This window comes from Phascolarctos cinereus, unplaced genomic scaffold, assembly GCF_003287225.1.
Source record: "Phascolarctos cinereus isolate Bilbo 61053 unplaced genomic scaffold, phaCin_HiC Scaffold_3;HRSCAF=262, whole genome shotgun sequence".
NCBI lineage: Eukaryota > Metazoa > Chordata > Mammalia > Diprotodontia > Phascolarctidae > Phascolarctos > Phascolarctos cinereus.
Window position 1 is genome coordinate 30,060,467 of NW_027555736.1, and position 12,750 is coordinate 30,073,216.

At 40.8% G+C, this 12,750-nt stretch overlaps 1 protein-coding gene across 2 annotated transcripts; it reads left to right on the forward strand.

Moving 5' to 3' along the window:
* Positions 1 to 2,440: 2,440 nt before the first annotated feature.
* HNRNPH3 (heterogeneous nuclear ribonucleoprotein H3) lies at positions 2,441 to 12,290 on the forward strand. Of its 2 annotated transcripts, none has more exons than XM_020998260.2 (10): positions 2,441 to 2,531; positions 7,144 to 7,281; positions 7,811 to 7,949; positions 8,484 to 8,668; positions 9,139 to 9,225; positions 9,653 to 9,768; positions 10,519 to 10,654; positions 11,616 to 11,711; positions 11,789 to 11,881; positions 11,992 to 12,290. In XM_020998260.2, the coding sequence occupies exons 2-10, from the start codon at positions 7,167 to 7,169 to the stop codon at positions 12,066 to 12,068; spliced, it is 1,044 nt and encodes a 347-aa protein (XP_020853919.1). In that variant the 5' UTR covers positions 2,441 to 2,531; positions 7,144 to 7,166; the 3' UTR covers positions 12,069 to 12,290. The 2 variants fall into 2 exon arrangements, with proteins under 2 accessions (XP_020853919.1, XP_020853920.1); XM_020998261.2 differs by having other exon boundaries at positions 8,484 to 8,623.
* The last annotated feature ends 460 nt before the right edge of the window (positions 12,291 to 12,750 follow it).

The following is a 12,750-nucleotide window of genomic DNA, read 5'->3' on the forward strand; positions in this document are numbered from 1 at the left end:
TAGCGGAGGAGAGCCTTCCAGGCCTTGGAATTAACCGGAGAAAATGCTTAGAGTCAAGAGATGGAATGTGTTTTTGAAACAACCAGGAGATTGGGTCCCTGGGTCCAAGAGTACGGGTTAGGGAGTACGGTGTCAGAAGCCTGGAAAGGAAGGAGGGAGCTAGGTTATGAAAGGCTTTGAATGCGAAAGACAGCATTTTGCATTTGTTCCTGGAGGCAATGGGAAGCCACTGAGGGTTGGACCTTCCTTCTAGGAATGGAGGATGGATTGGAGTTGTGTCTTGAGGCAGGCAAGACCCCTACTCCCCAAGGCACCCCCCCCCAGCAGCAATTGTAATAGTACTGTGTGAGGTGTTGAGGGCTTGCACTTCAGATTTTAGTCAACACATTTTTAAAAAAGAACAAAAAAGTGGATTGTATATGATTCAGTGAATTCCAGTTTCATGCAGATTAAGTGTATGTTCAATTTAAAAGTGTTGCTGTTTGTGTGTCCCCTTCCCAACTTCATTTCTTCTATTTTTAAATGTTTTATTGATGCTTTCTTTTTGGGGCTTATTTCCACCCCAAACTAACGAATTTTTCCCTCTTTAACAAAAAAGTATGACACAAATTATGACATTCCTATCTGTAGTTTTTAAAGATGGCACTTACTTTCATTTAATTGAATTCAGTATCCAGTTTTAAAAAGCACTTTATGTCAATACTGGGGGAAAAAATTGGAATCATACAAATAGTATGTATCTATCAGTTTTCTCCCCCTTTTATCCTTACACTGCATTTTCCACTCAAATACATGGCATTTTCTTTCTCCTAAGGTACTTTCCTCCGGCAAGATCTCCTTCATGTCTTCCTTCTTCCTCTGGGTGGTAGTGTGGGTGCCTCTCTGTGCCCTTTTTTCCCTTCTCCTTCAGACCTCTTAACAAGATCCCCTCCAGGGCCCCTCTGATCTCTATGCTAATACAAGGATACCATAGAGATCGAAGGAGAAACAAAGAGAAAAGACCCGGTAAGCAGCTGCGAGGCCTCCGTGTTGCATCCGTCTCTATGGAAACAACTACAGAGATAAATCTGGGAACAGTCCCACAGACATCAGCAATCCTTGATCTGCCCAACTTGCCAGGCCACAGTTACATGATCCAACGTGTAAAAAGGAAATGTGATGGCAAGATTCATTAGAAAAAAGGATGCGGCTTCCTCTTTTAGTGAATAGTGGGCTCTCCTTAGTGATCCAACCTTTTCATGCTGTCTTGTTACAAAAGGAATATCACATGGGTGCAACGAACCCATGAAACAAAGTCAAGAACTCAAAGTCTTGGACAAATACTATCTGCTGGCGCGCATCATTCCCATTACACAACTAAGAAAAAGGAGCAGACGTTCAAACTTGAAACAAGTATTTACTGAATCCCCGCGGAGGATGCGGAGGCGCACCAGAGGCCCGCGCCCGCCCGCTGGCTGCGCACTCCTGCCCTCGCTTCACTGGAGGGAGCTCCCGGGCCCGGACCTTGTCCGTCCCTACCCGCGGCTGGCGCGGCGCACCGGGCACTTAAGCCTCGGGTCCTTCGGCCCCTTCCTCCGCATTCCTGCAGCCCCGGTGGGCTCGGCTCAGGGCTCCCGTGCGCCTCCCCTGAGGAGCCTTGTGAGATTCCGAGCTCCGCACGCCCTGCAGCCCCCGGGGCCTGGGCTCTGCATCGCTGTTCGGGACCGTTCTCCCTCTTAATTCCGCTCCGGGGGTTCCCCGCTGCCCGGCACCGACCCGAGGGGGCCTGGGGCCTTCAAAGGTGCAATGCCACCCTCCATTTGGACACTGGCCCAGGTCCGTGCCGGTCCCTCCACAAGCTGGGGCCAGACTCCCCGGGTCCCCCTGGGCCGGCTGAGGAACCCTGGAGCCCAAACCCCCGACCGGAGGAATCTGGCCCGGTGCCCGCCTCGCATTCCACTCTATGGGCCTCAGTTTCCCCATCTGTTACATGAGCCAATTTTGTTTTCTCTTCTCCTGCAATCGGAGAAGACATGACAAGGCCCCTTTCGGTAACCGCCCCCCCCCACCGAGGCCAGGCCCAGGGGGAGAGGCACCACGATAGGGTGGCCCTCGGCGCGGACCGGCGGCCGCTCCGGGCATCGAGCGGCTTCGTTCCGGGCGGGCGCTGGCTCCAGCGAGCCAGGCAGCCAGAGAGCGACAGAGGCCACGCCCACCCGCTCCGCGCCTCAACGGGCGGCGCACGCGCACCAGGCTGGCCCTGTCCCGCGCGGCCTGCCTCGCGAGCCTGCGCCCGGAGTTCCCGCGAGAGCTGCGCGGGCGCCTGAGGCGGGGGGGGCTTTCGTTGGTGCCGCTTCCACAGCCCCCTACTCGTCTTCCTCCCCCCGCCGGCGCGGGCTCAGCTGCGCAGCTTCCCTCAGTCGCGCCGCCGGAGCCGCCGCCGGGAGACGGTTGAACGAGCCGTTTGTGGAGGGCGCACGCAGCGCGAGACGAGCGGCCGCCCCTGACCTCGCGCCTCCCGCCGCCGGAGCCCGCCAGCCCGGGTGTCTGAGGTACGACGGGGCGGGCGGCCGGGCCGGGGTGGGGTGGGGGGGTGAGGAGCCGGAGCCGGAGAAGGACGGACGGACGTGGGGGGGAGGGAGGGAGGTAGGCCCGGAGCGGGGCCCGCGGCGGACGGAGGCCTCGCGCCGCCATCTTGAGCGCGTTGGCGCGCCTGGGCCCGGCCCGGCTTGGCCCGCCCCTCCGGTCTCCACCGCCTCGGGTCCAGCGGCCGTCGGGTCCTGCCGGGGCCGAGCTCTGCCCGGAGGCCGGAGCGGGCTCCGTGGAGATGGCGCCGGGACGTGCCTCGTTCTCCTCCCGCGGCGTCCGGGCCCCGCCGGCCGCTTCCAGGGCCAGGGCCCGGGTCGGACCGCGAAGGGAGCGCCTGGGCGCGGGACAAAGGAGGCGGCCTCCTTTGTAATGCCGCGGCCCCCGCCCCCGGAGGATGCCCGAGGCCGCGCCTTCCCCGGGGAGGGCTCTGCCTGGGCCCTTAAAGCGACTTTGGGGAAAGTAACGGAAGCGGGAGCGGGGTCTGGGGGCGGCTGGGCTTTGTGGGGGCGGGGGCGGCGGCGGCGCGGAGCCGCGGCTGGGGATTCATTTGTGAATTCTGCATTTCAGTGTTTCAGTTAAGTTCTCCCAGCGCTAGGCTGAAGCCAAGGGTTTGAGGGATGCGAAGCACTTCTTTGAATACTTTTTAGGATGTTTCTCTGAAGAGTGCAACTTTTTAAGATTAAACATAGTAACATATAAATTAGGTTTGAATGTCAGGACCGCTTCTCCCTTTCCCCAATCTTTCTTGGTAATTTTTTTTAGCTTAGGAAGGAGCCAGCCTTCCTAATACAATAGCATTCTGGAGTTCTGCCCGGTCAGATGATTTCTGCTTTTTTATTGGGAAAAATAGAGGATCAATATAGTTGGCAGAAACATTTTTAAGAAGAATGGCTTTTGAGAAAACAAAAAGTGCCCTCCAGAAAGTCAGTGTTTCAGAATTTTTTAAGCATTACAGTGTATGCGTTCTTCCTATATTCTCAGAATAGGAAGGTATTTAATGTTTGTGCCAAATTGTAATGAGAAATCTTTAACCAAGAACTTCACTTTTAAAAGCAAAATACTTCTGAATGGGAAAACAAAGCAGGCTGTCCAAGATGGTGATTATGGCTTACTTTAAATAATTTTCATACTTGTGTATGTCAGTTTCCTTTTAAAAAAAGATTATCTCTTCTCCTTATCTCAACCCAATGGTCATCTAGTTGCTGTTCCTTTCCATTAGTTCTGGAAATTTCCTTGGTGAACTTGCAGCATAGCTTGAAAGTCTCAGGACTGGTTATTTTAATAATAAAAATGCATACAACTAGTGGAATTGTAGAGAAGATTGCAGTTAGCATTCAATAGTATCTACTGGACAGCTAAGCTTTTCGTGTTTATAGAAGACTCTTAACTTAGTTTACACACCTTATGTGATAATCTTGTCAAATCTGTAAGTAAATTAGCCCCATTAGCACTTTAGAATGATCCATTTCTTTTAAGGTCTGGGTGCCTGGATATACTAGAGTGTTTACCTTAAAAAACAAAACAAAACCAAACTATAATGTGACCATTTCCTTCAAAAAAGCAACCATGCTTATTTTTAAGGTGTTAGGGCTTCTTGAATTTTAAATTTTTCTTGAATTTCTGACATTTGATGTTAGTATTCCAGTCAGAAAGTTACTGATAGTGATCTTAAATATAAAGTAGAAGTGTGCTTGCCAAGTCAAATGAATGAAGAAGTTGAAAGTAGTAGACTTAGCTTTTCCAGTTTTATTTGTACTGAATCTTAATTTGCAACTAGAATCTCAGTCATCGAAACATTTTTTTGCTGCCAAGGGGATTTATCACGAAACATTCAGGCAAAGACTATTATTCTGCTTGTTTTTTTGTTTTCTGTTCCATACTTGATTCATGACTGGTCTTTATTGAAAAATTTGAAAAGTAAAGCCCCAGAATTTTAAAATTTGTAAGCTAGTTTGTGCTGAAAATCGGCAATTTAGGTATTTTAATGTACAGGTTCTCTGGTTATCTTCTCTCTCTCTCTCTCTCTCTCTCTCTCTTCTCTCTCTCTCTCTCTCTCTCTCTCTCACTCACACACTCACTCGGAAGGGAGGCATTCTTTTCTGTCAGTCTGTAGTGGGGAGTAACTGCATATACAAGAGACTGGCACTGAGATCTTCTGTCATTTTTGTGGCCAGAGCTCAGGCATAGTTGCTCCTTTTTAATGTTGGAGAACTTTGGGAGCTTTTTGTACCTCATTTGCTTTTTCCTCCTATTTTCCCCCGAAGTGGTGGCTGAAGTGGGATTTTTTAAATCCTAGTTTACTTTTGTATCCCTAGGAAAGTGTTGTGATTCTGTTTTCTTTGCTATTTCTTTGAACCAGTCTCAAGCTTTGTTGGAATTATATTATTTAGTGACCAAATACCCTACTTCCCCCACCTCCCTCCCGGGAAATGAAATCATCTGGACTGGCTTTAGAGATAACTCTTGTGCCACATCTCCTCTTTGGCCTTAACTTTTTACTTTTGTTTAGCTTTTGTCTTTGCACATATTTACTTTATTCTGAGACACCAGCTTGAAGAAAAATTTAAACAAAAAGGAATGCCAGAGGACTTATAAATAAGTCTTTATAATCAATTATTTGGCTGTTATTTGCGGTCTCCTGTTCTAGACAGTTTCTAAGAAAAGCTTTAAAAATCAACATGGGGCATATAATGAGGGAAAATGTTGGATTTTGGAGAAAGAATTGGCTTTATTTCTGTGTTCTCTAACACTTTTTTCCAACTGCTGCAGAGAATTCCTTTTTTCTTGTTTGACGGAGTTATCTGTACAGTGGACAGCACTAAATTTGGAATCTGAGGGAATGTGGGTTCAAATTTACCTCTTCTAATTGTTATGTTGGTTACCTTGAGCAAGTCATTTAGCTTCCCTGAATTGAGGAGATTGAGCTAGATCAGAGATGTTAAACAGTGGGACCTGCAGCACTGCCTAGGGTGGCCTGAATCAGATTAAATTGGAAAATATTGAACAAAATAAGTAAAAATGCAATAAAACATTAATTATGTTAATATGTGGTTTTGTTTTTAAGACAATATGTCACCTGCAGGAGCTGTATGTATGGTTTAGTGGCCGGTTGGTATTTGAGTTTGACATCATTGAGCCAGATGACGATTCCAACTTTAATTTTCAAATTTAAATTGTATACTTCCCAACTATGAGGCCTATGTTAGAGGTCCTTTTATAACATGTTTGTGAATTCTTATGGTTGTTAATGTCATTTGAATGATAGTGACATCAATATTTGAGAATGTTAGTGTTCCTAAACACAGCAAGTGAGTAAGAAAATGTTTAGGTGTTTAGGAAAATGTAATGTTTAGATGAATAGGATTTCTATGGTTGGATAGTAAAATTAGTAATGTGCAAAGTTTGTCTAGCTAGGAGACTTTTAAGTATCAACTATGAAAATTAGCCTTAGCCTGAAATTGCTAAGCAAGTTGGGGTAGGGGAGGGTGTGGTGTCTGGGTTTGAAGATTGGGGTAAGGCCAGGTCCACCATATAACAAAAGGTTACTATATGTATTGTCTTCATCAGCTTCTGAACTAGTTTCTTTGTAGAACATTGTATCTTTTTTCTCAGGTATTTGCAGAGAAAGAAATATTTGTGTTTTTAATGTCCAAAAAATTGTCATTTGTAATCTTTTAAATTTTTTTGATTTATATGAGAATTGCTCACAGCAGTCTTGGAGAGGCAGAAATCTTCATTATGGGCCCCAGAAGTTGTATATAATATTTTAATGTAACATCCTATTTTTTGGAAGGCAGTAACATTTTTATCAGTGCTACTAACCACTCTTCAGTTTTAGTTATCAGGTATTTGGGATTACTTTCCCTTTTTCTGAATTTCATCTTGTGATCATCCATAGTGTAGACTGGCTTTTATTACTTTCAAGATTTGTTATTTATGTGTTTGGAAATGTGATTTCTATACCTGAAAGTTTGGGTAGTGTGGGCAATGTGAAGAAAAAGGCTTTTTAAAATGGATTTACTTAATACAATGCATCCAGCCATGTATAATAGACAGTAATAGATTGGAGGAAGGGGGATGTAGGTAGAAAAGAAATTTAAAATACAAAGGTTATAATTTCTGTTGTCCTGATCTATTTCTTTACAAAGCAATTAATAGAGTGAATAAAAAAAATTGAGAGAAGCAAAATTTGGTTTGTTGGGAAGACCATGCTCATAATAATGGATAATAGAAGACACTGAACTAGGGCTTATGTAAAAAAAAAAATTTGGCCATATTTCAGTACATCACAGTTTTATTTTCAGTTTTTCATTCCCCTTTGTGAATTTTCCTTGGAGAGGGTGGGAATAATAGTAACTAATGGAATAAAGGAGATTTTGAATACCCATCCTCTTGAAGATATGTTACTCTAAGTTAGGGTGATGAACTTCCAATTATGACAGACTTTACTATTGGAATCTTCTTTAACTAATCAGTAGTGGTGATTAAGTGTACAGGTGAGTTTTGGGATTTTTTTTTTAAGGGCTTGTGGCAGAAGTATATTTTGACTCTTTTATGTCTTGTTTTTTCTTATAGTATTTAAATCAAACAGTTTTGAGATGGATTGGGTTATGAAACATAATGGTCCAAATGATGCAGCTAGTGATGGAACAGTACGACTTCGTGGACTCCCATTTGGGTGCAGCAAAGAAGAAATAGTTCAGTTCTTTACAGGTACCTCAAGTATTAGTCTAAGTTTAGCAGTAATTGAATTTTTATATTTGTATTGCATTATCAGTTTTTAATTTACCCATTTCTGTGGGAAATTTCTAATTTTGAAACTATAGTATTTTAATTTGTGTATTAAAGTATGAAATATGCTCCAGTTAATATTTCAATACAGAATATATAGAATTTATGAGACCTAATATCTAGCAAATTAGTTGAGGGTAATTTTGTGTGTTGAAATGAACCATGAATTAGAGTATGGAGCATAATAATTTGATTAGTAGCCATGGCTTTTTCATGTAATATAGGTGGGCTTAACTGTGTGTAATTTTTTTAAAGCACACTGGTAGAAAAAAAATTTATTAAACCCATAATATTTGAAAGCTCTTCAATTTATAATATTGGGTTATGGGAAAAACTAAGTTTTTTTTTTGTTTGTTTTCTTTAGTCTTGTTTTAAGTATTTGATTCAGATGGGAATGTTTCAGCCTTTAACACTGTTCCCCTTGATGGGGTTATTTGTCCTTGGGTTAAAGGGTTGGAAATCGTGCCAAATGGGATAACATTGACGATGGACTACCAGGGGAGAAGCACAGGGGAGGCCTTCGTGCAGTTTGCTTCAAAGGAGATAGCAGAAAATGCTCTGGGGAAACACAAGGAAAGAATAGGGCACAGGTGGGGATGGAGAGTTTGGGATGGTGTTAAATTTTTATTTTTGGGGGTTGTGGGTCACTAATGCTTATATGGGGGGGACAATAACATTTTCTGGGTTAGTTTAAAGAATTTATACTTATCCTAAGTTTAACTTGGAAACTACAGATTTGGGTGGGGAATTAATGCTATTAGTTTGCTAAATTAAAATCAGATTGTTTCCATTATACATAGGGTGTTCTGTGATAATACTATATCATCACCCAGTTTTCTTTAAAATACCTAATTTGTACTAAAGGAAACAAGTTTTAAATTTAAAATATTTACATTTTATGGTTTGTTTTCAAATGACTAATTTTTTATGTAAACTTTGTACACTTAAGAATTATTTTGAGGCTTGTAGGTAAAAAAAAACATTTAAGTTGTGGTATATCTAGGCATTTTAAATTAGATTATGCATCTAGTTATAGAAACAACTGTAACTGAATTTTGCCCAATATCTTACCTACAAATACATTTATGCTGAAACCTGTACCTTAAAAAATCTTTTTTGTGTAGGTATATTGAGATCTTCAAGAGTAGCAGAAGTGAAATCAAAGGATTTTATGACCCACCAAGAAGATTGCTGGGACAGCGACCTGGACCATATGATAGACCATTAGGAGGAAGAGGGGGTTATTATGGAGCTGGGCGTGGAAGTATGTATGACAGAATGCGGCGAGGAGGTGATGGATATGATGGTGGTATGTGTATCTAATGAACAAAAGGTTCTGTTGTCATTTTCTTAATGTTCCTGACGTTTTGTCAAGAAATACAGAAATGGCAGTAACTTCAGTACCTACTGAGTGTGAAAATCCATTCATGAAAAGATGGATTCCCATGGCCAGCTATGGGACTTGATACAAATGTTGGCACCAAGATGATTTTTTTAAAAAATGAAGCTAAAATGAAGATATATTTGCAGATTTTGACACCTCCTTTTTGGGGCCAGGATGAAATTTAATTTACATGTCTGAATTTAACCTGTTGGTGAATTTGAATTTCCACCTAGTGTTGAAACATCCGTATTTCGTGAGCACTAAGTGGGGATTGCAAACTTCTAATTACCAAGAGGTTACTTGGACAGTTACTACAAAGTAAGTTTTTGTAAACTACATTGTAAAATTTGTCATCCTTGGAAGTATATTTATTTATATCTCTTTAAATTGTGCAGGTTATGGTGGTTTTGATGATTATGGTGGCTATAACAATTATGGCTACGGAAATGATGGATTTGATGACAGAATGAGAGATGGCCGAGGTAAAAATCAGTGTTAGGTGGTCCTTTTATTTTTAAATTGGTGCATATCAGTTTCACATTTAGTAAACATTGATAAATTACATTAAGGGTTGTATTCATTTGTCCTTAAGTGGATAAAATAAAGTATTTGTAGGGGTTCTTCACTGGAGTCTATAAATGTTTTTTTAATTGATAACCATTTCAGCATGATAAATTTCCTTTGTAATCCATTGTATTTTATGTTTAAAATCATTCTGAGAAGAGGTCTTATAGGTTCACCAGACTGCCAGAAATAATCCATGACAAAAATAGTTTAGAATCTGATGTAGCTACGGGAATTGAGAATTTTGTAAAGGAAAAAATATGTGTCTCTGCTTGTGTAATTAAGGAGCACTGTTTTACTTGTGTGATTGTTGCTATATTCCTTTGGAAATTTGTCTTTTTCTAGGCATGGGAGGACATGGATATGGTGGTGCTGGTGATGCAAGTTCAGGTTTTCATGGTGGCCATTTTGTTCACATGAGAGGGTTGCCTTTTCGGGCAACTGAAAATGATATTGCTAACGTAAGTATTTGTGGGGAAATGCTTTTTTGCTATATGGTGTTTACTAAATTGAGGTTCTTTGTATCATTTTAAAAAATCTTTATACCCAACTTAAAAATGTGAGTATCAATAAAGGGTTTTTTTGCTTTATCTCTTCAACACAGTCAAAATGTTGAGTGTTCATTATGTGCTCGCTAAACAAAATGCTGTGTGAGGCTACAAAAGGAAAATTATAAATACAAACAAGAAGTCTGTATTTATACAAACTTTAAGGGCTTACAGGACAACATAGGAACAGGCTAAGTGAAAATGGTATTTTATTTCAGACTTAGATTTCCTAGAAGGCTGTGAATTAATATGGTATGTGCAAGTCAGTCTAAGTCTAAGTGTCAAGAGGTTTGACAGTGAAGAAATAGCTGATAGCATGTATGAAGAAAGCAGTTTATTTATATATCCTATAAATTTCAGGGATTATCTCCATTTTATTAATGAAGTTTGAAACAGTAAGAAGGAATAATAAGGTAGTTAAAGAAAACTAGGCTTGAAAGTAGGACACGACAATACATATTGGTACTAATGGGGAAATTTCAAACCTGAGTGGTTAAAACATTTTATTAAGTTCCAAGTTTGTCATAGTGTGGGTCATGTGCATGGACTTTTTTTCCCCTTTGAACTTGTATTAGAATTTATTGGTGCAGCTTAAAAGCAAGATAGTTATTTTAAGCTTATTGAAAGTACTTCGTTATTTTTTGATATTTGGTTTTGTTTTAGTTTTTCTCACCACTAAACCCAATTCGAGTTCATATTGATATTGGAGCAGATGGCAGAGCAACAGGAGAAGCAGATGTGGAATTTGTGACGCACGAAGATGCTTTAGCTGCCATGTCTAAAGATAAAAATAACATGCGTAAGTGTTGTCCATGGACTACTACAGTGTGCTTTTAAGCTTTGGAGGGGTGTGTGAGATTTTCAGTATAGTAGACTCACCTAATCTTTCTTTACATGGGTCATCAGTTTTCGACATCAGTATGATTTAGGGAAGCACACTAAAACTTGAAAAGTAGCAAGGTGGTTAATATACTGGCAAAGCTTCAAAGTGCAGTTAGCAGAATATCAGAATTTTACAACATACATTTGGGTGGAACTTGGACTGTAAAGTTCAATTAAAAAAACAAAAAACAACATCCTTGGGTTCATTGTAGAGTTCTGGAATGTTGGTGTTTCAGGAATTACTGCATCCCTCAATACAAGGTTACTGTCAGTCATCAAATCTCATAAATGCTATGGAGAACAGTTATAGTTCATTAGTCTTAGTGTTAGTTGGTGCTCTTCATTTTATTGATAATTATACAGAACTGCTTATCTTCAACTTGGGTATTTTGGTGAAGACCTTTAAAAAAGGTGCAGGGTATTTGGGAGAGAGTTTTCCTCTTAGAGATTACACTTTGTTGATCAAAGCCTAACCCACAATCAGCTCTTTAAGTTAGTCGCTTGAAGTTTTTCCAGTTTTCTGTTCTGGTTCACTACATACCAAATTGTTGGGACTCCAGGGTCAGAGATGACCATAATACACGCCTTTCCAAGCAGCATTGTTATTTTTCCTTATACAGTGACCTATGGCTTTTCAGGTGATGATGGATTTAGGAGTGGCTTCTGTGAGTAATATAGGGATCCATCTTCCCTGCTATTAAATTGGCCAGTTTGGGGTAGATTTCTTACAGACCTGGGTGATGGAAATGTTAGAACTGGAAAGGATGATCATGCAGTTGATACCTAGTCACACTCCCTCCTTTTACAGAGAAGCAAATGAGGCTCATTAAGTGGCATGGCTAAAACTAAAACATTTCCTTCCTGCTTTTTATTAAAAGAACATAGATACATCGAACTGTTCCTGAATTCTGTTGCTGGAGGAGGCTCTGGAATGGGAGCTTCTGGAATGGGAGGCTATGGCAGAGATGGAATGGGTAAGTGGTGTTTTAAATTACGTGAAATTTTGAATGTAGAAACTTGCTCTCAAATACTTTATTAAATCTTTTTTCAGATAATCAAGGAGGTTATGGATCTGTTGGAAGAATGGGAATGGGTAGCAGTTACAGTGGAGGCTATGGTACTCCTGATGGTTTAGGAGGTTATGGTAAGTCAGTCTGTCTTGTTCCCACTGTTAAAAGTTTTTTTGAACATGTTACATTAAACAGTTTTCGTAGCGTAACATCTCTGTACCTCCACTCCCATCTTATTTTTAAGGTCGAGGAGGTGGAGGCAGTGGAGGATACTATGGGCAAGGAGGTATGAGTGGAGGTGGATGGCGTGGGATGTACTAAAGAGTTAACCCTTCTACAACACATCCTGGCAAACCACAGCATCGGTCTACTAGACTTTCTTACGGATTTACTTTCTTTTGTATTTTAAGAACTTTATAATGACTGAAGGAATGTGTTTTCAAAATATTATTTGGTAAGCAACAGATTGTGATGGGAAAATCTGTTTCTGTAGGTTTTATTTGTTGCATACTTTGACTTAAATAAATTTTTATATTCAAACCACTGATGTTGATACTTTTTATACTAGTTACTCCTAAGGATGTACTGCATACACAAGAATTTGGTTGATGTCTTATTTACTACTGGTTTTAATAAAAAGGTGGTTGTAATGTACTCTCTCTCTTTTTTTGAACATTTAGTTCCCAATAAATATAATGTCTTAGAATGATGAACTAGTACTTTAAAAGGCTAATCAATTAGTGTTTACTTTGGCTAACTTTTCCCCTTAGTTTGCTTTGAAGATAAGAAATTCCAAATACTTAAATTTGAGGTGATATCGGGGAGCAGGAAGAGACAACTAGACAACTAATTGTGAATGTGTTGATTTCTTTTCCCAATATTGTCAGTCAAATGTAGCCATCTTGTAATATTCCTAACGTAATTGGTGGTATTTGGGCTTTTTTTATATAATGTGTTGAGATAAATTTTTTTTTTCTGAGGTTACTAGGAAAACAAAAAGCAA